At 33.4% G+C, this 27526-nt stretch overlaps 3 protein-coding genes across 4 annotated transcripts; all 3 read right to left on the bottom strand.

The window, feature by feature from the left end:
- Window positions 1-13690: 13690 nt before the first annotated feature.
- On the bottom strand, window positions 13691-15864 carry LOC128229811 (uncharacterized). Its single transcript, XM_052941630.1, has 3 exons — window positions 15758-15864; window positions 15064-15197; window positions 13691-14303 (listed from the first exon to the last, which is right to left on the bottom strand). Exons 1-3 carry the CDS (start codon window positions 15850-15852, stop codon window positions 14056-14058), a joined length of 477 nt encoding a protein of 158 aa, XP_052797590.1. The 5' UTR covers window positions 15853-15864; the 3' UTR covers window positions 13691-14055.
- Window positions 15865-20424: 4560 nt separating this feature from the next.
- LOC128231573 (protein shisa-5-like) lies at window positions 20425-24166 on the bottom strand. Of its 2 annotated transcripts, none has more exons than XM_052944576.1 (4): window positions 24026-24166; window positions 23648-23741; window positions 22031-22164; window positions 20425-20806 (listed from the first exon to the last, which is right to left on the bottom strand). In XM_052944576.1, exons 1-4 carry the CDS (start codon window positions 24063-24065, stop codon window positions 20541-20543), a joined length of 534 nt encoding a protein of 177 aa, XP_052800536.1. In that variant the 5' UTR covers window positions 24066-24166; the 3' UTR covers window positions 20425-20540. The 2 variants fall into 2 exon arrangements, with proteins under 2 accessions (XP_052800536.1, XP_052800537.1); XM_052944577.1 differs by lacking the exon at window positions 24026-24166 and adding an exon at window positions 23919-23988.
- Window positions 24167-26876: 2710 nt separating this feature from the next.
- LOC128230833 (protein GVQW3-like) lies at window positions 26877-27263 on the bottom strand. Its single transcript, XM_052943277.1, has one exon. The coding sequence runs from the start codon at window positions 27261-27263 to the stop codon at window positions 26877-26879; it is 387 nt and encodes a 128-aa protein (XP_052799237.1).
- Between the last annotated feature and the right edge of the window lie 263 nt (window positions 27264-27526).

Below are 27526 nucleotides of genomic sequence, written 5' to 3'. Positions count from 1 at the left end.
CGTCGGTTTGTCAAAGGTCAAGGTCGTGGTGACCTTAGTTGAAAATCTGATTTCGTTCAATAACTGAAGACTACCTCAAACTTGGTATGATGGTGGACTGCATCTGCTTCCTTTTAGTCATGTTACCATAGCATTATTTGATGCTTTGAATCAAAACTTGTCTTGTTTAGATACTATATTCCAATATTGACGCTTTGTCTATATATATATACGTGCGTATGTTTGTAACCATTTTCATCATATTGACAAATTCCTCAGACATCTTGAATAACTGATAAATGAATTAACAATAATCATACATGTTTGCATGTAGGATAGAATAAATGCTAAAACATTGAATAAATGGCACAATAATGCAAATATGACCGAGTGGAAAATTTGAAACTCTTGCAGAATACAGACATTACATTTTTTATGAACCAAAAAAAATCAAAATCTGAAGTATTTGATTTTTGACAAAATAAATCTTAATTGTTTTTTACGATCGGTAATACTACTTGAATTCCTTGTCCTAATGTTAGTAGAACGGAGAACGGTTTTAGTTTACAAGTCACAAGTCTATTAGTTTTTTAAAAGCTAGACCCATATATGACCTAGTCATACAAAAAACAGCTACTAGTTTTCGGTACAGAGTTAAACGATGGCGTTGGTGGGTATGCGTGGTGTTTCCAGACCGTAGGTTAGTGGTTGGCTGTTTGTCTCGCTGTATGCGGGAGGCTGGTTGTATTCCGGGGGGTACTGGTCAACGGCCTGACTGTATGCCGGGGGGTACTGGTCGCCGGCCTGACTGTATGCCGGGGGAGGGGGATACTGGCAATAGCCGAATTGTGGTAGGCAGTCGCCGGGAGTGCTGAATATACCATTAACTTCCATATTTGGTCCTGAAAAATGAAAATGTAGCTACATAATGATCAAAATATTATTGAATGTTTCAAACATTGTAATATTCGACTCGATATAGTCTCTGTTACTCTAATTAATACGAATTGAAGATTTGTTTTAAAAAGCATACCAAAAATATGGTAATTCCGGGGCTTAAAATGTATTTTAGGTACACAAACAGACCAATACAAGTAATTGAAACACTATCATTTTTAAGTATTCGTTCTGCCTTCAGCATGGTTCAGCAGCCAACAGACTCCGGCCAATATAGCAAGTAGAATTCGGCCAAATACCAAACAAATATGAACACACATATAATTAACTTGATATTAACACTAAACCATCCGATTGATTCACCCTTTACCGTTTACTGCTGCTCTTCTGCACACATACACAAATTGACATGTTCATGGCTTATTACATATCATGAATATTGCTATCTGGGGAGGATGTACGCTCATTTCAAAAATACGAAAAATTACAGGGTTTATTGAGTCAATTGGAGCGTAGGATCATCCGCTAGAAAAAAATGAGTCATTTTAGTTGGAAATAGTGCATTCAAGTGCACTATTTTTATATTGTTTCTTGGATATTGACATACAAATTAACAGTTTTAGAGGGGGGGGGGCGTGCCGGGTGCGCCTCCATCTAAATCCGCTAGTGGCTATCAGTTTCACACTATTATAACACCTACGATGTTGTGGTTGAATACTTCCTGGATTCCTGTTATTGTTCTTTACACAGAAATGTATAGTTTTAACAGCCACAAAAAAGAGTATAGTGCCTTCAATCGCTATCCCGATGATCGACGACAATGTCAACGGGTTGCTGAAACGGTAGAAAGTAATGCACGTATGAATAGTGTTTCACCATTTAGCACAAATACTGTACGCATTAAAGCTGCATTCTCACAGATTGAACATTTTGATAAGTTTTTATTTTTTATTTTTTGTCTTGGAACGAGCCAGTTTTTGCGAAAAACCATGGAAACCAGTTATATAAGACTGCTGACAAAAAAACAGATCGCAGATTTTTATATTAAAGTTCAAAAATTGATGTTTTATGCATTTTTCGTAAACTGTTAGTATATCATTAATTTTTAAACGAAAATATGACAATGTACGATTTGTTTTATTTGTCAGCAAACTTATATCACTGGTTTGCAGATGTTCATGCAAAAATTTGCCCTTTCCTAGACAAAAAATAAAAAAGTTGTAAAAATGGTATATCTGTGAGAGTTTAGCTTTATATACAAGCGAATGTTTTTAAGGTTATTTTAACATTTAGCTTCAACGATCGAAAGGATTAATAAGTCATCAAAAATTAGTCAGCGAAAAGACATTAATAAATATGTAGAATATAATAATACATGTGAAAACCATTAATAACTTAAGCGTAAAGCAATACTGGTTTAAGATTGTTAAATTTAAATTCTTCTTTACAAGACTTTGCCAGAGTCAAGAGGAAGGAATCAAGCTGACAACAGTTTATCTTTTAGTGATGTTGAAAACTTAATCAGGTTAACAGCTATTGTGAATACCGAGACTCCATTTGACGGCGTGTTGTAGGTAAAATTGGATATATGATAGGTACTGTAACGATACGTTTTAGATAATTGGTTCTTATTACATTGCTTGTATTATGCACGTCCTTGTTAAACCCAATAAACTTTCTGATATTAAGCAATGGGTCGATTGTTCACAACTACGTTAATGTTAAAAACGTTGTTAACGTCATCTTTGTTAACTGTTATATCTCTACTGGTGTGAAAGTTTAATAGATAGAATACAATATCTGCAGTATTTCAAACAAGATTTGAAACAACTTTTTATATGTACACGTTACATTAAAATATGTCATCAAATATTTCACAATATTTCACAATAGTGAAGATGCAAATTTGCATGAAAGTCCAAAGCAAAAATCAAAAGTAAAAAGTAATCATCCAGATAAAACACAATGAACTGGCGTGAGACCACAGTTATTTTTACTATATGTTTCATATAGGAACTAACCTGGCTTTTGACTTTATACACATCCCAATTGAAAAACAAGGACATGGCATCTCTAGAACAATTCAAGACACAAAATATAATCACAAGAAAACACCATGTTGACCATTGACCCGACTGTCAAAATTGAGTTCAAATACATAACCCTTCCGCCAAGGAGTCAATCGGCTACAAACAACTAATTTTTAGACTTCCCCAAGCTATGATTTTTCCAATATTTACACTGAAAACTATCAATTTCTGCAATAGAGATTCAAATTCAGTCAAGTTCTCTGCAAAAAGAACATTTTTGCTTCTTTTTCAATCAATTTTAATAAAATATTGATACTTGAACACAAGCACTCTTTTTTCTGTATTCACATCCGGATCTTGGTCAACGGGGGCTGTGGTCTTGAGCCAACTGGCATGCTATTGGGAAATTAAACATATACGTGTCAGCACGGCTATCAACGAAGTGTTAAAGACCACACGGCTGCTCACGTTTTATTTTCTTTATATTGATAAGTTTGAGTAACACACTTGAGACTTCAATGAATGCATGCGTTCACAAGAATATAGAAAACCTGGGACAGCATTAACCCTAGGGGCATTATTTAAACAATTTTGATGAAGAATCGCTTCATGAGACTACATACCAAAAATCAATGTTCCGGGTCGAGCGGTGTCAGGAAAAATATTTTCAAACATTTACTTTTAAAATTATCATCATTTTTTATGATGTAAGCATACAGAAAACCCTAGTGCAGGTCCAGATTTGACACACAGTCTAAATTTGACCAATATTTGTTAACGTCTGCTAGGTGGAGGTACATTTATTATTTCAGCATGTTTCAAAAAAACAATATAAAAAAAACAACTTGTTAAAAAGAAGAAAGTATAACAAAAAAGCCAAATATGATGATTTTTGTATGTCATTGCCATCTACCTATTTACGAAAGGTATCATTTCAGTGTATATAACCGTTTACAATTAAGACCTTTTATCTTGTGTTATTAAAAAATAGCTAACTGAATATGTTTGAAATCTTGTATATATAAGCAGTGTATATTATATCCTCATAAATCTAAAGCACGACTTAATAACACTTATCCTAAACACATTAGAGTTTTAAAATTCATCACCAACATCCTACCTTTGATCTGATGGTATACACTGATAGTGGGTATGGTGAAGTTTTAGTTGCAGGAACAACACTCCAATCAAATTGACAATCGACATAAAGACTTTGTGGCCGTAAAAAACAAAGACGAAACGAATAGGAACTGTTCACGACATCTTCCATCCTTTTACTTATTACTCATTAGTATCACTTTAGACGTGTTTTCCCTAGAAACGGTAAGTGTCACACAGGAGGTCTAATAGTATGTTAATATACTAAAATTATTTAGGGTTATACATTCTAGAAAAGTGGTCCTTGGTACCCACAAATACATCCTACGCATGACCATTACAAATTGTGCTTGATTACGACGATCCTTTTGCAACTCTACAACTATCATTTTGCCCCGACTGACACGGCATTCCAATTTCCCTTTGCACACAGCTGACACGGTATACCAATTTCCCTTTGTATCGACTGACAAGGTATTCCAATTTCCATTTGTTCCGACTCATGGTATCCCAATTTCCATTTACACCTACTGACACTCTATCGTAATATCCATTTACACCTACTGACACTTTATCGTAATTTCCATTTACACCTACTGACTCTCTATCGTAATTTCCAATTACCGTTTGCACCGACTGACACGGGATCGCAATTACCGTTTGCAACATCTAACACGGTATCGCAATTACCGTTTGCACCGACTGACACGGTATTGCATTTTCCCTTTGCACCAATTGACACGATATCGCAATTACCGTTTGCACGGATTGACACGTTATCGCAATTACCGTTTGCACCGACTGACACACTATCGCAATAACCGTTTGCACCGACTGACACTCTATCGCAATAATCTTTTGCACCGACTGACACTGTATCTCGAATTCCCATTACACCGACTATAAAGTTATTCCAATTTTCCTTTTCCCCGACCAATACGTTTTTTTCTACTTCAAAGTCAACGCCCCTTGTACCAGCTTGGTGATATTCGGATGTCCATTATTAATCTAAGGCCAATAATCTTAAATTTAACCTAGAAAATCCCTTGTGAACCTACGTATTTCAGCAACAACAAAACGTCAGCCAATAAAATTACTGATGGTGCACAATAAATGTAAAAAAATATTAAGGGTTCATATCAGAATGTATGTATGTGATAAAATTAGTAAAAAGACACTTGCATATGTTTTGATGTTGAACAACGTGATCAAAATGAACCAGCCAACATAATTATTGTTAAATAAAACAGGAACTGTGCGTAACCCAAACATGTAATAAGAATGGCCATACAATGACTTATTACCTTCATTTTCTTTAATAAAATAGCTTTCAGTTGATATATTTTTAACAAAGTAAATATTGTGACTTTGTTTGAAAATATTAAAACGAATTAATTCTTCGTTCAAATATGAAAATTATTAATAAAATATGAGGAAATCGGGTATATTTGACATTTAGAAAGTCACGTGATATGCAAATGACACCGTACACGCTTAATTTCTTTATACATAGAAATAAATGAATAAACATAAATCTAACAGAACAAAATTATTCCAGTATTTGCTTCACATCCTCATATTGATAAATTTAAATCATATTGTACTGACTTCTGTTTAATAGAACATAGTCAAATCAAGTACTTCACAATTTTAAATCCAAAGTTTCATATTAAATAATATTTCGTTTATGCAATGCATGCAGTGTCCTTGCTTTTTGTGTTTTTCTTCTGTTTTCAGGTTGATGGCTGCGCACGAAGGGCATAGCTTGGACTGACGGTCATTTCCCTGAGGGCGAAAGATAGCCACATTATTTGCATTTTATGTATTTTTGTATTATATGTGTCTTTTTCATAGATACTCTGTCTCGCTCTCTCATTTCATGCATCTAATTCATGTGTAAATATGTAACCCATCAGGGATTCATATCATTTCATGCATACCTTCCTCATTTAACTCATCCCTCATATGTGAATATGTAATCCAGTTTTGGGATCATTACCTCATTTCACTTATTTAAGCTTTTGACAGGTTATCGCTAACCTTTTCTTTATACCAAGGTATTATTTCTAAATTTATTGTATTCTCTTAAAGTCCTCTTTGTCAGATTACATTTTGTTCTGGTTGGGGTGATGGAGAGGACTTTTTATTATTATTAAATATTCCACATTACACAATACAATTGATCATATACATACGTAATGTATAACATATGGTGTTTATTATGTAATGCTTATTTAAGAAGTGAGGGTGGTGTCGATACAGAAAAGAATAGACATTTTTATATTGTTAAACAAACTGATAAAAAAAGAAGAAAAAAAACAAAAAAAGCAGAGATCAATTTAAACTAGAAAAAAAATATTAACAAGTAAATAAAGAGTTTATAAACAACGAAAAGGTAGAAAGATAAAAAAAAGACTGTACTAGAGGGTGTTGCTTAAATGTAATTTTTCTTTTAAAACATGCCATTTTTGCTCGTGGACTGTTAGTTTGTCATTCATGAATGCAATTTTATGTTCGACTTTGTATCGCAAACCTATGTAGTTTTTGAAAGCTGTTAAAGTTGGAGTAATATCTCTAAGCTTCATAAAGTATATAAAATATTTCAACAACACAATCAAGAAATATTGAGATGACTAAAATTTGATTTTTGAAAAAATCCAAAACTTATGGTTTTAATATTTAGAGTAATTGGGATATTTATTGACAAGAATAGGTTATTAAGATTGTTCCACAAATTTTGTACAAGTCTACATTCCCAAAAAAAGATGTTCCATTGTCTCTATATATTCTAAACAGAATTGGCATAAGCTGGAGTTTGTGAGCTTGCATTGATATAGGTATCTGTTTGTTGGTATAAGCCTATAAATGTATTTGTACTGGAAGGTTCTTATTGTTGTATCAATTGTGCATGTTAATGGCAATGTAAATATTTTATTCCACATAATTGTCTCGAAATCTTTCCTAGAACTTGATTCCATTTACCTTCTTTACCATGGTTTGCTTTAAGGGTTTTTATTTGTAATGTATACAGAATTTTATTCGGTTTTTGCATAGTATTTTCAACCTTTTGAACAAGTGAGACTATGTCATGATTTACTATTGATTCTTCTTTTAATTTATGTTTTATTTTACTCGGTATACTAGCCGTAAGCTGGTAATACTTTAGGAAATCAGAATTGCCTATAGTATAAAGATGTTTTATCTCGTCAAATGTATAGAATTCCTTTGATCTGTAATCAAAGATATGCTGGACAAATTTGATACCATTTTCATACCATTTGTGATAGTATACACTTTGTTCATTTACCTTTATGTCGGAGTTATTCCATAATATTGTTTTACTTGAACTATTAGTTTTAATATATTTGCTTATTTCAGACCATGATAAGAGTACTTCAGCTAAAAATTTATTTTTATGTGCAATGATGTTTATTGTTACTTCGTCGAGATTACTTTCGAAAACCAACCTGCCTCCAAATTTATGTAAAGCGTCATTATAAAAAGTTTTGTATTGATGTCTATTTGTTTCATCCAGTAGTCTCTTCACCCATGACGCTTTGATTGATTTATTTAACATATAAATATTTGGAACTCTAAGGCCACCATCTTTAAAATCGTTCATTAGTACTTTCCTTTTTATCTTGTCGGGTTTATTATTCCAAATGAACTTACAAATTGACGTGTTAATGTCATCAAGGATGTATTTAGGTTGTGAAGGTAGAACTGTCATGGGATAGATAGATAAGTTTTGGAAGCGCTAATGTCTTAACTAATGTAACTTTTCCCATACGCGTTAGTTTTCTGTGCTGCCAACTCTTGAGACAATTCTTGAAACTTTGGAACAAGATTATTTTGAATCATATTGCTATTGCTCTTATTAAAAAATATTCCAAGTGTTTTGGCTTCCTGACTGTCGTTGTGAAATTGATAACTATCTAAGTATGCAATATATGATGATTTTAAACTCCCTACTCGTAAGACTGTAGATTTTGTTGAATTTAATTTAAGGCCAGATATTTTTCAAAGTTATCTATTGTTTTTATCAAAGTTTCGAAAGAAGTTTTGGATCCATCATTAATATATGTAGCACCGTCAGCAAAAAGAGATTGTTTTATTTCATTGTTATAAAGTTGTATCCCTTTAATAAGTTTTTTGTTCTGTATTGTATTAGATAACAGTTCAATACAAATGATAAATATGGAAGAAGATAGGGGGCAGCCTTGTCTGACGCCTCGCTCAATTTGAAATTCTTCAGAGAGAAAACCATTATTTATTATAACACTATTAATATCATTATAGAAGAGCTTGACCCGATTTATTAAGCTTTGACCAAAATTTAAATGTTCTAAACATTTAAGTATAAATTCGTGGTTTAAAGTATCATAAGCCTTTTCAAAATCGGCAAAAAAATAACAACCCAGGCTTATTTGTAGTATTGAAATAGTTAATACTTTCATCTATAAGTCGTATGTTTTCACCAATGTATCTTCCATACACAAAACCTGTTTGAAAAGGGCTTACAATTTTATTTAAAATTATTTTCATTCTATTTGAAATGGATTTGGTTGCTATTTTATAGTCTACATTAAGTAAACTTATTGGTCTCCAGTTTGAGATCACTTCCAAATCTCTGCCTTGTTTTGGAATTAAAGAAATTAAACCTTGTTTCATAAGAGGAGATAAATTACCTTCTGTAAAACATTGATTAATAGCATTGACAAAGAATATTTTTATATCGTTCCAAAATGTTTTATAAAACTTGGCAGTGAAACCATCAGACCCTGGGCTTTTTTGATTTTTCATCTCTTTTAACGCTTGTCTGCATTCGTATTCTGTCAAAATACCTTCGCAGCTAGCTTTATCTTCATCGTTTAGTTTGACAATTGGTGTTGAGAAAAACTCACTATTTTGATTTAAAACAATATCATCTTTTGTGTATAATTTCTTGTAAAATGTCCGTTGAGCGTTCAGTATTTCTGAAGGTTTACCAATAATTTTATTTTCAACTTTCAAAGTGTGAATTGTTTTCATTTCTGCATGTCTTTTTTCAAGGTTTGCAAAGTATTTAGAGTTTTTCTCATTATTTTCAACATGTCGAGCTTTTGCTCTCAAAATAATTCCATTTATTCTTTTAGTGAGTATCTCGTCTAGTTTGCCTTTAAGTTTTGAAATTGCTTCAATTATTTGGTTACTTTCACTCTCTGTATTATTTAGCTTTTGCTCTAAATTAGATATATCGTTTATTATGTTTTTCTCTTTTTCGTTTGTTTTTCGCTTTAAATTTGATTAAAAACTTATTGTTGAGTTTCTTTCGTTTCCTTTTAATATCTCCCAAAATGTTATGGGGTTTGTTTCCTTATTGATTTCAGCAGTGTTTGTTATCGTATCCTTTATAAGCTGTTGGTATTCGCTTATTAATAGTATACTATTATTTATTTTAAAATATCCTGGAACCCTTTTGTTTTCAGAAAAATTAATTTATATATGTACTAAACAATGATCAGTTTTATATCCGTGTATAATTTTGCTACTTATACATATATTTTGCATGTAATTTGAAACTAAAAAATAGTCCAATCGGCTATGGGTGATAGGTTTAGTATTTGAATGCCAAGTAAATTGTTTTTTATGTTGGTGTTGTTCACGCCAAACATCAAAAAGGTTACAGGAAGTGATCATGTTTAATAGAGTTTGTCTCGATCGCTTATGTAATTCAACATTACCATTTTTCTTATCTAAACTACTATCTAAAAAGGTGTTAAAATCTCCTCCAACGATTATATTTCGATCACTATATTCATTTATGAAATTTTCTAATGTTTCAAAAAAGAGAGGTTCATCTTGGTTTGGCCCGTATAGGTTAATAATAAGTTATTCTTTGTTTTCTATGGTTAATTCCAAACCTAATATTCTACCTATTTTTATTTCATGAACATTTTTTATTTCTACAAGACAGTTAGGATTAATCAGTATTGCAACACCTTCAATATTTGATTTCGTTTGATTTTGTTTGACAAACAATGAACATTCAACGAGCAAATTGTTCTATCCATAAGGTAGATTGAATATGATACTTAATTCACCCTCTAAAACAGAAATTGTAAAGACAAAAAATAATGCTAGCATTGTATTATTACAGTTTGGACTGGTATTCAATAATTTGGACTTTGATAAAATTAACATTAGGAAAACGATATTTAATAATTATTCAGCGATTGGAAGGAAATTTGCCGTTTAAATATGTTGACTTGAACATATTATCTCTTTAACTTTAAAGTATCTATATTATAGAAAAAACAAAAAGATGCCTTATAAATTACAAAGGAAGGAAAAGACTCATTAAAAGGATATATTATGTTTGCTAGAAAAAGTATTTATCATTAAATTTAAACATTACTAAAATGAAAAAGAAGAATGTGTTAGAAAGCATACACATGCTGACTACCACGAAAAGCTACACATGTTCAGGAATGAGAGTCGTACCTAAGTATTTCCTGGAAAAAAATATCAGAAAGAGTTCGATCAAATTGCATAATGTACAAACTATACAATCGCACATGCTTGAGCTATTGGTTGATATCTAAGTATTATTTTTCATGTTTCAAATATCAAGAACAATAAAAGGAAAAAAAAAATGTAGAGACACGTTAAAACCTCATTTGTGAAGCGTTTAACTAAAAGGCCACACAACAGCTGAGCTAACGACTTTTCATGGATAGCATATATACATTACTTATATGTATCGTTTTGTTCCTGTATCTTGTCAATACATGTATCAAGTATAAGCTATGTCAAAAATAGATTAAGATGCGTATATTTGTTCTTTGTTTTAAAAAACGTGTATAATGATCACAAAAAGATGTAATGCATATTGTCTTTACTATCGAAAATGAAAGAGTAAAGACCTCATGCAAGTTTTACTAAAACTAAAATACTTTAGAGTGATACGATCATTTCACGTTATTACAGTAAACATTGATATTTATACCAGGGTTCTGTGTAATGTATTACAAGTGATGGAGAGGACTTGGGGAGGTCCGCACTATGGGCCTCGGTGCAGAGCTGCTTGGGTCGTCGCCACCAACTCCTGCCGGATATCTTTTTAAATGGCAAATACCAAATTATCGTGTTTATCAAAATGTCTGAATTTCTCACCTTGGTATTGCTACTAACATACTTGCATCAGCATCACCAGTTAATATTGTATATAATTGTATGTATTATGTGTTATTTGCTTCTCCCCGACTCTTATTATATATATTGACTTTCTAACCGTTTGTGACTTTTAAAAATAGTTAAACAAGTGAATTGAAACAGTGTATTTTCGAGTGACTCATCGTGTGACTTTTCGTGACTTAAACAATATATCAGTGATGTGAAACCATGTCTTTTGGAGTGACTCATCGTGTGACTTTTCGTGATTTAAACAATATATCAGTGATGTGAAACAGTGTCTTTTGGAATGACTCATCGTGTGACTTTTCGCCACTTAAACAATATATCAGTGATGTGAAACAGTGACTTTTCGTTAATTTGCAAAGTTCAAAACTGTTCAATTATGTTAGTTTTGTTATTTTGATGAATGTTAAGGTGCTTTCTTGAGGCAAGTCGGGTGGGGCGCTTAACACCCCACCCACATGTTATTTTATGTAAATAAAGTTTTATGGAAAAAAATATAAAAAACTCGAGGAGTAATACATATAACTTTTTTTTTATTAAGTAATCTTTATTAATAAAGAATTTAGAGTTCGGAATTTGCCGATATTTCTCATCAAAACGTGCATTATAATACAGCGTATTGGCTCAGCCTCCACGCTTTGGCTCAAGCTCCCTGGCTTTTGGCTCCAGCTCAACCCAGACAATGAGAGTAAACATGCTTATTCCGGTAAACAGGCGGTCATTTTTATTCCCGACCAAATAAAAACACTCGATAATACTGGTTTTATCTTAAATGTAAGCTTCTTGAGTGAAATTCAGCTGACAATTGGTGAAAATGTTCCACTTTCGTTTGTAAACATGCATTTGTTTGATGTGGGAATTGGACTTATAACTCCATAAACAATATGTTTACAGAATAACCGAAATACGTGTGAAGATTAAACATATTTATATGGCATTGCATTCCCCGATTTCTCAAATAAGCCCTCATAATTGTGATATTAGATAAAATAACGAGTCATACTTACGTTTTATGATGGTGTCCGTTCTTTTGCTCTAGTTCGGAAGTGTCATTGGCTCTTTTTTATATACAGCTCCTCAAAGAGCTGGAGCCACTGTTTTGCATCCGTGTATATGCTACTGTTCTTGTTAACATACCCCTTATAAACTTTAAATATTAAAGAATTTCCCGTATTCATCCAAACCTTGTGACACACTTACCTAATAACTAAATCATTAAGCCTTAAGTATACAATTGTTAGTGATACAGGCTTTAAGAGTGTTATGCTCGAAAGTGTGACAAATAGTAATCTGATCTCCTGTTCGTCCATCCGTCTGTGTCCTGCGATTTCTGAACAATATCTAAATAATGCTTAGGTCCTGAGTTCTAAAGCTTTGTAGGCATGTTGGTCATGACCAGCAGATAAAGTTTTTGATTATGCGGTCAGTTGATAAAAACGCTTGAGCTTAGGAATCTTAAACTGTTTAGGTAGGTAGGTCGTGACCATGATATGAACTCTATTGATTTTGAGGTCAGTGTGTCCAAGGTCAAGGTGGTGGAGACCTTAAAATGAAAATCGGTGTGCTTTCAATACATGAGGAACGCTTTGGCTCATAGAACTCAAACTTACACCATATAAGTTTTGAGGTCAGTGGATCAAAGGTCAAGTTGGTGGTGAGATTAAACTGAAAATCGGTTTCCGATCAATATCTGTGAAACTAAGGCACAGGGACCTTAAAATGTGTAGGCAGGTTCGTCAAGACCGGCAGATGAATCCTGTTGCTTTTAAAGCTGCACTCTCACAGATTGAACATTTTGACAACTTTTTTATTTTTTGTCTTGGAACGAGCCAATTTTTGCAAAAATCCATGGAAACCAGTTATATAAGACGGTTGACAAAAAATTAGATCGCAGATGTATATATATATATAAGTTAAAAAAATAATGTTTTATGCATTTTTCTTCAACCGTTAGTAACGGTGTAAGCCATAAAACATTATTTTTCGAACGGAAATATGCAAATCTGCGATCTGATCTTTTGTCAGTAATATTTTTTCATTGGTTTGCAGACTTTTACGCAAAAATGCTCTTTCAAAGACAAAAAGACAAAACATTAAAAAATGGTCAAAATGGTATATCTGTGAGAGTGCAGCTTTAAGGTCAATGAGTCAAGTAAGATGTGACTGTCAGCTGAAAATACACAGTTTCCTATCACTTATTGTAAAAACGTACTTGATAGTAGTCCCTCAAACATGACCATCACCCTAACTATTTTGACGTCAGTTGGTCCGATTTTATTAAATAACTGAAAACTGCTTGAATCCAGCTACCACAAACTTGGTATGATGGTGAACTGCATCTGCTTCTATATAGTAAGGTAACAAAAACATTCGCGACGTCTGTGATGCTTTTTATAAAAAAATGGTTGTTTAGATACTAGAATATAATCCAATTATTACGCTTTGTCAAAATATATACAAGCGTATGTTTGTGACCATTTTTTTATCCTATTTATAAAATACTCAGACATCTTGAATAACTGATAAGTGAATTAACAATAATCATACATGTTTGCATGTAGGATAGAATAAATGCTAAATCATTGAATAAATGGCACACTAATGCAAATATGACTGAGTGGAAAATTTGGAACTCTTGCAGATTACAGACATAACATTTGTTTGAACACACACACACAAAAAATGATTTTTGACAAAATAAATCTTAATTGTTTTATATGATCGGTAATACTACTTGAATTCCTTGTCCTAATGTTAGTAGAACGAAGAACGGCTTTAGTTTAGAAGTCATTAAGTCTATTAGCTTTTTAAAAGCTAGAACCATATATGACCTAGTCATACAAAAAAACAGCTACTAGTTTTCGGTACAGAGTTAAACGCTGGCGTTGGTGGGTATGCATGGTGTTTCCAGACCGTAGGTTTGGGGTTGGCTGTTTGTCTCGCGGTATGCTGGTGGCTGGTTGTATTCCGGGGGATACTGGTCAACGGCCTGACTGTATGCTGGGGGGTACTGGTCGACGGCCTGACTGTATGCCGGGGGATGGGGATACTGGCAATAGCCGTCCTGTGGTATGCAGTAGCCGGGAGTGCTGGATATACCATTAACTTCCATATTTTCTTCTGAAAAATAAAAATGTTGATACTAAATGATAAAGATATTATTCATTTTTTGCAACATATTAACTTTGTAAAAGCGTTTGTGCTGTAAGCACGTTTTCATGGTATATAAAAAGTATGTAATATTTTAGGTCAGCTGTTTAGTCATGGACGCAAATGCAACATTTATTTTTTATCCGAATAATGAACTCTGGTGCAGAGTATATACTTTAGGGAAATAAACTAGGTGTCACATACCGCTATGATGACATGTTAATCACAGGTGTTATGCGATGTGTATTAAGTAGAATTGGTATTCCAATAGTCCATTGTGTGATGTCTATCATATATACGAACAGTTTCAACTTATAATGACCAACTCGATATAGTCTCTGTTACTCAAATTAATACGAATTGAAGATTTTTTTAAGAAGCATAACAAAATTATGGTAGATTGCGGGGCTTAAGATGTCTTTTAGGTACAATGTATGCAAATAGATCAATAAAAGTAATTAAAACACTATCATTTGTAACCATTCATTCTGCCTTCAGCATGGTTCAGCAGCCAACAGACTCCGGCCAATATAGCCAAGTAGAATTCGGCCAAATATCGAACAAATGTGAACACACATACAATTTACTTGATGTTATTACTAAACCATGCGATTGATTCGCCCTTTCACATTTACTGCTGCTCTTTTGAACACATACACAAATTGACATGTTCATGGCGTCTTACACATCATGATCATCGCTATCAGTTTCACACTATTATAACACCTACCATGTTGTGGTTGAATACTTCCTGGATTCCTGTTATTTTTCCTTACACAGAAATATATAATAACGGCCGCAAACAAAAGGAATATAATGCCTGCAATCCCCATACCGATGATCGACGACAATGCCAACGGGTTGCTGAAACGGTAGAAATTAATGCACGTAAGGAGTATGTTTTACCATGTATCACAAATACTGTACATTAAATAAAAGTGTATGTTTTTGAGGTTCTGTGAACATAGATCGAGCTTCAACGATCTTAAGGAAACACGAGTCATCATCAGCGATAAGATATTCTGCAGAATATAATTATACATGTGAAAATCATTAATAACTTAAGCGTAAAGCATTACTTGTTTAGGATTGTTAAATTTGAATTTAAATTCTTCTTTAAAAGACATTGCCAGAGCCATGTGGAAAGAAAGCTGACATAAGTATTTCTATTAGTGATGTTGAAAATTTAATCAAGTAAGAGCTATTGTGAATACCGATACCCCATTTGTGAGCGTAGTATAGATAACATTGTATATATGATAGAAACTGTAGGAATACGTTTTAGATAATTGTCTCATATTATATTTTTACAAAGCGTAAGAGCCCAGTTCAATGTAAGAACTACATTAGGTATAATACAAAGATGTACAATATGAAAAGTTCGCAAATTTCGAAATGTTGTCCAAATTCGTGAAATGGCTCACCAACACTGTTTGTTTCCGCAACAGTACGTTCCATCCTCACAATACAGGTAGGTTCCCCTACCGTCATAATCACACGATTCACGATCTTCTGACATTGGAATAGAAAATATGTCAGATACTTCTTTAATAAATATCATATGAATTTACACTTTATCGATTACATATCATTTGTATTTCTGACGTAATGTCCCATGATTAGGAAAACAATGGTGACATTTGCTTTCATTATCAATTTAAATAACTTATATACTATCTAACTGCATACATAAACAGAAAGATATACTGTTTGTATGTAATTTTATTCACCTTACATTATTAATTAAGCCGCCTTTGTATTTCTGATGATATATATAGGATATTTAAAAATTAAGAAAAGCTGATGATATAAAGTAATTATTATCATTCTAACATGAATCTTAAATATACCTCCAAAGATCATATAATTGATTATTTTAAAGATGTTTTGTCTTCTTATTTCCACTACAAAATGAATCCAAGTCCATGCTTTGTGACGCTATTTTAAATTGGACTTAATGATTGATTTATTTTTTTACTATTACTCTTCTATTGAATACAGAATGGAAACTCGCCCTCGCTTGAATTATGCAAGTCCCGGTTTGAACCAATACACTTTCTCAGTGTGTGTATAGCTCGTGATAAATTGCATCATAGATGCTACGTCGGATGGCAAAATTGTGCTACGAAGGACCACTTTAAACAAAGATAACTTTACAATTTTGTCACCATTTTAAATGAAACATAGCGAAGTCAGTCTACGCCGCTTACGTAGCTCAACCTTCGGTCTTTTACCAGAGTTTGATTGAGAGTTTTGTACCTCAAAACACTTCGACAAACCTTTTCACAAAACGGCCGTCTGACAGAGCACTGTCGAAACATTATTTTGGAAACAGGTTTGTCTCGTGTTCGAGGAAAGTTATTATCTTATTTAACTCCGGTAATAAAACGAAGGCGGGGCTCTTTTAGTGGCATAGACTGCCCTTTGTTTCGCTTAAAATAGTGTAGTAAAAGTAAAAGTTATCTTTGATTTTAGTCTTTAATATAAGCAAAATGTTGCCTTTCGATGTAGCATATATGACGTAATTTATCACGTGGTTTACACACACTGTTTCTGATTTTAAGCAATGGTTCGATAGAACTATGTTAATGTTAAAAGCGTTGTTAACGTCATCTTTGTAAACGGTTATACCTCTAATTTATTAAAGTTAAATAGATACAATATCTGCAGTATTTTAAACAAGATTTGAAACAACTGTTTATAATGTACTTGTTTCATTAAAATATGTTAGCACATCATCAAATATTTCACATATACAGGTTAACAACGATGTCGTTTATAAAGTTTTTAATTTTTACAAAGCTCTAAACAATCCACCCATTGAACGCTTGGGATAAATGCTTTACCTTTAAGATAAGTCGGTACAACGTTATACGAGTTGAATAAATGGCCAAAAGTGAAGATGCAAATTTTCCTTATTTGCATGCAAGTCCAAAACGAAAGTCATAAGTAAAAGGTAATCATCCAGATGAAACACAATGAACTGGTATGCTATTAGGAAATTACACATATGCATGTCAAAACGGCTATCAACGAAGTGTTAAAGACCACACGGCTGCTCACGTTTTATTTTGTTTATATTGATAAGTTTGAGTAACACACTTGAGACTTCAATGAATGCATGCGTTCACAAGAATATAGAAAACCTGGGACCCCACTGGCGTGGCCAGCATTGACCCTAGGGGCATTATTTAAACCATTTTGAAGAAGAGTCGCTTCATGAGACTACATACCAAAAATCAATGCTCCGCGTCGTGCGGTGTCAGAAAAAATATTTTCAAACATTTACTTTCAAAATTATCATCATTTTTATGGTGTAAGCATACAGAAAACCCTAGTGCAGGGCCAGATTTCACCCACAGTCTAAATTTGACCAATATTTGTTAACGTCTGCTAAGTGGAGGTACATATCATATATCAAAGGTATGAACCTTAAGATCTTTGTTGCTCACCTTGGAGATATGTATATGTTTCTTCGGAAACAAAATAATACGAAGTTTGAAAGTTTGAAAAAGGAAGTGTCAATTTGGGCGACACTGTTTAGCGCCAGTAATGATAAATGCATTACTGTCAAAGTCCCTAACACCGGCTTCTTTGATGTTCTATATTTAAGTATACATCATTAGAATCGAATTCACACGCTGTGTAGGGTCGATAAAGGATGGAAAACAACCATTAAAACACCGTAAGTGCTCAACCACTTCAAAACGACCATTTTAAAGTTTGATCTGTAGAAGTATACGTTTGAATACTTCCTTATGACATAATTTAGAAAATAAAATATGTAGTTGTAACGATATTTGAATTAACGTATTTTATTTAGTATTTTCAAATAAATTTGCCTTTGAAGAAATAAGTACAGAACAAATTGCTTGAAATGTTTTTGGGACGTGTGTCCAAAGTTTCAGGTGTTTGAGGGTGCATGACGATGTTCAAAAACAAAGCGGTTCATAACGTTGATTAAATACTGAATATCCCATCCCCCATTGCTTCGATTATTTTTGAATAAAGAAAATGTGTTATTTTGAAAAATATATTATAGTTTGACTGCGATCATTAATATAAATAGTTAAAATATGGCATCTTGCGACATGTCAACATGTTTTCTCCAGTCAAAATAAAATAAAAAATAAAAATATCGAAAGAGAAGCACAGAAGGGATAATGAATTTAGTCGTATCTGATCAATTTTTCGAAATGAGTCCAAATTATGCAAAAGATGCACAAACAGTATGGTTGCAAGAAACGGACACAATGTTGAAACTTCTATAAAATCTATTTCAGACTTCAAAACAAAACAAGGATAACAATTTGCAAAGAAATAAACAATAACATTCATTTAAAAGGTGTTTCGTTATATTAAAAAAACTATGATATTAACAAAATGAATACATGTGTAGTTGGCTTGCGCAGGGAATTCGATCCAGATAAGAAACAAGTTTAAGGTTCTGCGGCAAATATGTAACGAATCCATTTTTGCCGAATCCAAAAGTAACCTTGACCAATTAGTAATATATGATTAAAAAACAACTAATTAATAATATTCATACTTGTTTTCATGTAGGATAGATTCAATAGAAACCGATTTAATAAATGGCACACTGAAGCAAATATGAATGAGTGGAGAATTTCTAACTCTAATAGATGACAGATATGTCATTTTCATTTTCATTCTTAAAGCAACTGTGCACCAGATGACCAATTTGCAAGAAAAAAAGAAAAATGTCGAAAACTGACAGAAACTTGGTATTTATTTAAGTTTAGCAGTTTTTTTCGTATTTTTCCATTAAAAAAGTTTACTGGGCATGTCTACCTAGTAGAATTCATTCCTTATGCGTGATTGGCTAGTCGATGTTATCACGTGATATTTCCAAGTTAGGTATATAGCTTAAATATACCACTCGTTTAGAGTAATCCTTCGTAGCAGCTCAGTGCAGGTTCGAACCCAATCTCCGACACAATTTCTTTTTTACATTTTGGTACTTTTTTAACAATTATGATATCAAAGCGTAAACACATTCTATTTAAGAATTGTTCTGAGATTTATTACAGAAAAAAACTTTTTTGGTGCCAATCTGGTGTACAGTCCCTTTAATTCACACTGTCAAGACTTTGTTGATGGATCTATGACCTAAAGCTGTGGCGGGTCTCTATGCTCTTGAGTCAAACAGGTCAGCCGTTAAGTGTCTGTGACTTTAATTTTAGTTGTTCACTCCAGTATTATGAGGTTGACAAGCACTGTATTCAAACTCCTTCTCAGCAATTCTTTCTCTACTACAATAACTTACAAGCCTTAACTATACCGTCATCAGCTTGCATTCCAACTGCAACCCCTGATCAAAAACGCGATGCTTCGAGGACCGACACTTGCTTCACTCCCCCTTCCAAAACACAGATATATGAAAATATCCCTGCAGATGTCAGACCGTAGCAATAGCTTTTAGTGTCTATACCAAGAATAAGGTGTCACGTTCTGTCTATGGTAGAACCTGTGTCCTTTAAATACTGCTCTTGAACAACAGTTTTTGAATATACATTAATCCAATACATATTTAACGTATAGACCCATGAAATACTGTTGAAGACAAGATTGTTGAGTAATACTGTAACAATTGTTAAATGTTAGTTTTTCAAAACTTTAGTTTGTCGCTGCTCGCCAAAGGAAATTACTGCGTAGGAGATTGACAAACATACTGTAATGTGCAACCTTCATCTATTCGGGGGGGGGGGAGTAACTAAAATCAATAGTTTAAAAACAAACAATATACGGGGCCGTTATAATTTCATAATTCACTATCAATATTAGGTTTTTGTTTTTGTTTTTAAAACTTTAAAACACACTGCACTGTACTTTACATTTTATCGTGGAACGTGGACAATATCAAAAGCAATCTTCTGCAATCTATGAACTGGTCCTTAAGTTGAAGCTACATTTTGGACAATATCAAATGTGATTGCACCCAGGAAAATACCTGGAATATTGCTGGACTTAAAATAATTACTTTGAAGAATTTCTTACACACCATTTAGAGTTTGAACTAATTTATCTTGAAAAAAAATCTTAATTGGATTAGATAGGCGGTAATACTAAATGATATAAAAATGTCTTTATTTTGTTTAAATAAATCATTGTATATAAATATATCACATAAGTTTGTAAGCACCTTTAAAAACAAGTATCATATGTAACAAAAAAAAACCATCGATATTATTTCTCATGGATGTTTGGTGGTACAGAGTTAAACGACGGCGGTGGTGGGTATGCGGTCTGGCTAAATCCGGGCGTTGCCTGACCGAAGGCCGGTGGTTGATTGCTTGGCTCATTGTAGGCGGCGGACTGGTTGTATGCCGGGGGAGGGGGATACTGACTGCCGGCCTGATTGTATGCAGGAGGAGGGGGATACTGGTTGTAACCGTTTTGTGATGGGTAGGAGCCGGGGGAACTTTGAAAACCAACAACGGCTATGTTTGCACCTGAAACGGAAATGTGTTGCTAAGAAACGGCAAAGAAGACAACATAATAAAAAGCTTGTTAGCTAAGCGTTTACAACGTTTCAACAGAATATAACAGTATCTATTATTTTAGTCAATATGTAATTATATTAATAAATAAACTCTACACAAATATGAACTATTAGGATAAGTTTTGACGAAGATGTTAGACTATGGAAAACAGAAAAAAAAATCCGCTTAGCACTAGTATGAAAACAATGTAAGTTGAAGAATGATATGCGATGTGGATTTAGTACTTATTTACTGATCTTCCGTTTCTTAATGACATTTAAGAATGGGTAACGCTTCCTGGTTACATTTTTTGAGTATTGCTTTACACTACCACGTAATAAAAAATTTATCTAATGTATAGTATGTAAATAACATGGGTGCGACACTGTCGATAGCATTTATTATCTTCCTTCTATTCTAACTCAATGAAATCAATATAGATAAAGCAAATAGTTTCAAGATTTTAGACAGCCGCTAATATGAGGCCTTGTTTGAACTATGAAATGGTAAATATCTGTTCTCATTGAGTACCCGATATCAGTTCATGCGAATTTGAATAACTTTACCAAAAAGAAGCATTTAAGATAATTGGCTTCAAATGCAACAGCAACATTTTCGTTATTTAATTTCAAATGTTGTTTTATTTTATTTATCTCTTACCACATTCTTTACTTAACTGTTTCGCAATATTGACTGAAGATGAATATTATAACATCGGACCTGGTTAAATAACAATCCTTGATAAATATACCTAGTTTTGTATATAGTATGAATGCACTGTGTTGTTTGTGGAGTGTGTGCTGTTGTTCCATGTTTCTTGTTTGTGATTTCTTTGGTTTTAGTGTTCTATGTATTTGGCGTTTACCCTGTGCCATTAAACAGGGCTTATGTTTTGGCTACTGAGTTTGTTTCTGTAGTTTTTCACATAAATATTAATCTCTGTTGTTTTTTTATTATTTATTATTATATATCGAAAATTCCTTTTTGTTAGCACATCGAAATTCGTTTTTGCTGCGGGGCATTGAAGCTATTTAGTAAAATAGCATGTACTAAGCCCAAAACAGGTAATTAACAACAATGTGATAAGTCACCTTGCCATCTTGGACGTTAAACCTAGTTCAGAACTTGAAATAGCTCGGCAAACCGACTCCGGCTGTCTTTGACCAAATATAATAACATCGTCATAATATCTACCTGGGTGTGGTTGTATCACCCTGCTTGGCTTGTTGCTCGCCTGCACACAGAAACAGATACAGGCGACGACGAAACATAGGAAGATAATGCCCCCAATCACTATCCCGACGATTGCCGAAATTGCAAACGGGTTGCTGTATGGGATATAAAGTGGTGTTTCACAATGTCGTACAAATAATGATTGCATAAAAAAGAAGTTTATATGTCTAAGGTTATGTTCAATAGATCAAACTTCAACTATCCAAAGGAAACATCAGTCATCAAAGTCAATAAGCAATTAGACATCATTTAAAATATTATTATAAACGTGAAAACAATTAATCTGTTAAAGGGACACACTATAGGCTGATGCCAGCTTTTGTATTAACTTTAGTGCATTATTATATTTAACTTGAATTTAATGATTAAAACAAAAACAAAAAACAAACGATTTGTGTTATAGATGCACTATTACTCCCAAATAAGATTTACCATATCTAATACTTATATTTGATTTACCAAAAATGATTCATAAATGTCGAAAACAATGGTTCTTATAAAGGATACTGCGTTTAATTTGAAAGAAAGGTGCAGAAAACATGGTATTTGTACCTTATAAGACGATAGTAGATCACAGTACTAGTATATCTTTAAGCATTCACCAACTATGTAATATTTTTGCGTGTTCATCTATTAAAAACATGGTTATAATCTTGTTATCAGTAATTAATATTTTTTATAAATGCATTAGTAAGTAATAGGGTGAAGGTTTAAGATAATAAAATATAAGCCTTGAGAAATTGGGGTTTTCAATAGCTACGTGGCCACAAAGTTGAAAAGCGTTAAAATATCGAAAATATTTTTCTATATGTACACAAGTCAGTCATATACTTGCTTTTGTGAAGTCAAATGAGTTAAACATAATTATGCATTTAAATAAAAATAAAAATGTTGCATCAACCTATATTGTGCGCCTTTGAGTGAAAAGGAATAGTCATTCAAGATTGATAATTTACAATTCTTCTTAATGTGATTTGTTTCCGTATACCGTCAAGTGTTTTATTCATGGTTCCCATAACCAGTGTCATGTTGAATGTAACAAGTCCTTTATAACAGAATCAAGCTTAGTAAACATTATTAGATCTGCGATAAATAGTGTAGTTTTCTTGTTTTGAAGAGTTCTAAGACACTTAAGCAAAATCATCTTGATGACAGTCACAATCAAATATTTTGTATTTCGTATAGTACAGATTAGGTAGGTTATCAATCTTGTCAAATGAAATACGATTCATAAGCTGGTTACACTTTCGATGTTTCGAGAAAATGGGGCCTCAAATTCTCAACAGGAATTCAATTTGTTAAGTTGTACGATTAGTATTTTGTTCAGCAGATTATGTCAAGAGCTATTTCTGTAAGTTAAACCCTGATTCCATTTGTATGCATAGTGTAGGTAAACACACTTCCATTATTCCTTCTAATGGTTTTATTGAACACTTGTTTTTATAAGTTTTTTATATAGCATAACAGATATTTCAATGTTTCAATATTAAAACTACATGAGATTTAATGCTAACAGATAAACAAAAATAAAAAGTCTGAGGATAACGAAATTTGGTCAAACTTCATAAAATGTCTCACCAACACTGGTTGTCTCCACAACAATACTTTCCATCGTCACAATACAGGTAGGTTCCACTTCCATAATGATCGCAAATTTCTCGATCTCCGTACACTGGAATAGAACATGTAAAACTTCCTTAATTCATGTCAGACGAATACCTACTTTATATCGTTTTGTTTTAGAAAACGGATGGTGACATTAGTTTATTATCATTGTCTATATTCATATATCATATATCTAACTGCGTAAATATTAGGAAAAGAAACTATGTGTGCTTATTTTATTCACTGTTAATTATAAATTATAGATCCGTAGTATTTATGGTATATTATTCCACAACATAAGATGACGGCACTTAGTTCGTATTGTCAAACTGAGATTAATCTTAAATCTACCTCCCAAAATCACTGCCAAAAATGTCAGATATTTGATCATTTTAAATTTTCTTATACTTCTATAACATATCTCGTATGTACCTAAACCTTTTATAAGGTTTTGTAAAGCTATGATAAGATGGACTTATTTTTAGATTTTAGTGTATCGATCTTTATACGTATTGGGTATAGATTTAACTTTATCTTCCTGTAGTATGCAAGTCCTGATATGAACAAACAAACCGTCTAATATAATAAACATTTAAGGGAGGATAAATGACTCACCTTAAAGATAAGGCGTTCGGTTACACTTATTGCTTCAATCGTAACAACTCGGCAATCTCCGGCAGGCTTCGAGATAGACCTCGTAGGAAGTAGTAAGGATATACGAATATGTAATGAGGCTGCCGGCGATTAACACCATTTTTAATCCGCGTAAAGAAAGCCCATTGTACTGTCTTAAACAACAATGAAATGAATTGTGTTGATGTGCTTGTTTCAGAGAAGAAATTAATTGTAACATCAAAGTATGTGCGCATGTTGATATCTAGATCTTCTGTAGCTGAAACAGACTGTTTCCACTAGAAAACTCTTGAGCACACAGAAAATGTACATAACACTAATCGAAATGAACGTAGACCGTGGCATGCAAACAATACAACGGATTTAGTGCATGTGTGGACTAACTGTCAGCATTTTCTCAATCCAAGTAGGATACCTTACTAATTGTATGTTTTAAGTCATCATTTGATTATTTGTTCAGCCTTTCTTGCCATAAAATTAACTTTATCTGTAAAAGGCAGTGCTTGCATTATGCGGAACGTTTTAGATTGTGGTGGTTTGGAGGGGGTGAGCTAGCCACCCTGTTAGCTTTATCCGTTGATTGTCATTGATGCCTTTGTTTCAGTAGTATATGGTTCATGCTGCACACTGAGTATTTTCGGTGTTTCCTCCTGTGCCTGTGGGTAGGTGTGGGTAGGACTAGCCACCCAGTTAGTTTATAGGGTTAAGAACCATACAAAGTACGAGGAATTAAAGACAAAAAAAGACAGAGTAAAATAAGTTGGCAGAACTTCACTTGTCTTCCAATAGTACTTGTGCACGACATTTCATGATTCACATAGAGCTCACTTTTCCTCCTAGGCTTTTGATAAACCCAAACATTGAAAGTTTCCGTACGCATTATATTTGTCTAAACCAATTAGTCTTATTGTATTTGAGTAACAGCAACTGATAGATACTCAATTGGACATATTTTTTTTTAAATAAAAGCCTAAAAATACAATATTTAGACAGGTTACTAAAGCTTTTCGGCAATGTATGCCATACATTGTCAAATATTTCAATGATCCTTAACACTGACTTATTTCGAATAAAAATTTATGATTGTCCCTAGCTTTATGATCACTTTTCACACATATGGCAACTTTTTTTATGTCTATATATGTTTGTATGCTACAAGTACACGAATGACATTTCTATTCAGTTGTTCCATAATGGCCCTTTTTATACCATTTTAATATTTCAATGAAATATTTCAGTTATACAAATAACACTTACACAATAATAAGTGGTAATAGTTTGCCCATTATTCCGTATTTGTTCTAACAGATCGCTTTATGAGTGAACATTTTCTTGGTCGCCAATGATGGACTATTTTCTAAAGACAGGTATTGCTTACGAGGTCAATTCTGTTGGATAATAGCCGAGAAAGAGATAAGAATTTGAAATTTCTACTTTTTTTAATATTTTACTTTTTCTCTCTGGAGGTTATTTGAAACAATTGAAACTTTCTTTGATATGGGGAAGTTGCATTTCTTCGGACAACTTTGTGCCTAGCTGAACAAGTGTTTAATTATATGATATGCAGGTATATTGCCTATGACAACCGGTTTTTGGGGAACTGCTGTATATATATACAATACCAAAATGGCATCTATTTTCCGATTCTGATTAATACTCCGATGCGTAAATGAAACATTCAAAAATATAAACAGATTGTCGACGTGATATTTACATTACGGGGTAGAGTTGGTAGGAAACTGTATCGGGTGTTTGAGAAAGTAAGAAAAGCGGTCAGATCAAAAGGGTTCTTGGCGTTGATTTGAAAGTTAGTACTTCATCCCTTCAGTGCTTTGGTTATTTTGGAATAGTGAAAGCATGCGACTTCCACAACTAGCCTTAAGTTTAAATGGTATGATCATAAATATGAAGAGTTAAGATGAAGTATTTTGATACATATCTACGAGGGCTGTCCGGAAAGTCCGTGCACACGATCTATAAATATGCCCGCTATAGTAATTTTGAAACATTATCTACATTGTTTAAAACAATAAATATATTTGCACCAATGAAGAAAATTAAATTCATTTTCGTTGATATATATATTAAAATAACACTGTATCAAACACATGGACGGCGCACTTTGAGCACAACGTTAACGTCACACGACGTAAAGAAGCCGTTCCATATGATGCCAGTGTTCATTCCTTCTCGAAATATTCGCCCTTGTGTGCGATACATTTCCTATGCCTTTCAACCCACTAGCTGAAAATACCCGAGTTCCAGGTTTGATCGTATGACCGTACAATTGAACGGACGGCCATGCGTAAATGGTCTAGATTTTCATGTCTGTTTCCGCGTAAAGCCCAGAGAAGACTGCATTAACTTCTTTGCTGACTTGGACATCCGGGCTTTCTTCAGCGTCGGGGACGACGACCTTTTCCATACCATTGATTCAACTTTCGATTCAGGCCCATATAAATGTACCCATGTTTCGTCCGTTGTTATAATCCGCGAAAGAAACTGTTCCCCTTCACACTGAAACTGGCGCAGAAATTCGCCCGACAAATACACTCGCTTTTCTTTTACTTCAGGTTTTAGCAAACGTGGCACCCAACCTTGCACCCACTTTGTTCATTTGAAGTTCAGATATTAAAATATTGTGAATCACAGAACGTCCTAAATCCACAATGTCACTAATTTCGCGTACTGTCCTCCGACGATCGTCGTTAATAAGGGCGGCGACCTGCTGTACAGTGGCAGCATCTGTAGATTTCGGCCGTCCGCTTCTTGGTATATCGGCAACTTTCGTATCGCCGTGTCGAAAACGGTCGTGCCACTTAAATACAAGGCGTCGGCTACAAGTACTTCCTGTATTTCCACTGCAAATAAACTTCCATGTGTCAGTAAGAGTCATTCCGGCGTTTACACAGAACTTTATGACGCTACGCTGCTCCGTACGCTCATTCGACGTCATTTTTTTTCAAAAATCACTTGTTTAGCTTAACTGCTGTTCAAACACGCACTTTCAATCCGATTACGTCAAAAATTATACCTGACGTCCCAAATTATGTATTTTTGACGTCACGTTAAAATCATAAAAATTCCCGCTAAGTTAGTGAAAATATAACAGTTCTTTTAACCTTGGTTACTGCAAAAAACAAAGTGCGCCGTAAGAGGTAGGGTGGGGTTGTTATGGCAACAGAAATATAGCAACTAATTTTAATTCATAATTTATTT

This window comes from Mya arenaria, chromosome 4 (assembly GCF_026914265.1).
Source record: "Mya arenaria isolate MELC-2E11 chromosome 4, ASM2691426v1".
Lineage (NCBI taxonomy): Eukaryota > Metazoa > Mollusca > Bivalvia > Myida > Myidae > Mya > Mya arenaria.
This window is presented reverse-complemented; position numbering and strand designations above follow the sequence as displayed.

Bases quoted from the DNA above. Each gene is read 5' to 3' on its own strand.
- LOC128229811 (XM_052941630.1), bottom strand. From the start codon at position 15,852: ATGTCAGAAGATCGTGAATCGTGTGATTATGACGGTAGGGGAACCTAC. The intron at 15,198-15,757 runs GTGAGCCATTTC...CTACCGTTTCAG, and splicing joins TGCGGAAACAAACAGTGTTG to CAACCCGTTGGCATTGTCGT. The intron at 14,304-15,063 runs GTAGGTGTTATA...TTTATTTTTCAG, and splicing joins AAGTATTCAACCACAACATG to AAGAAAATATGGAAGTTAAT.
- LOC128231573 (XM_052944576.1), bottom strand. From the start codon at position 24,065: ATGATCAAATATCTGACATTTTTGGCAGTGATTTTGGGAG. The intron at 23,742-24,025 runs GTAGATTTAAGA...GTTCTATTCCAG, and splicing joins TTTGGCAGTGATTTTGGGAG to TGTACGGAGATCGAGAAATT. The intron at 20,807-22,030 runs GTAGATATTATG...TTTCCGTTTCAG, and splicing joins GGTGATACAACCACACCCAG to GTGCAAACATAGCCGTTGTT.
- LOC128230833 (XM_052943277.1), bottom strand. From the start codon at position 27,263: ATGACGTCGAATGAGCGTACGGAGCAGCGTAGCGTCATAAAGTTCTGT.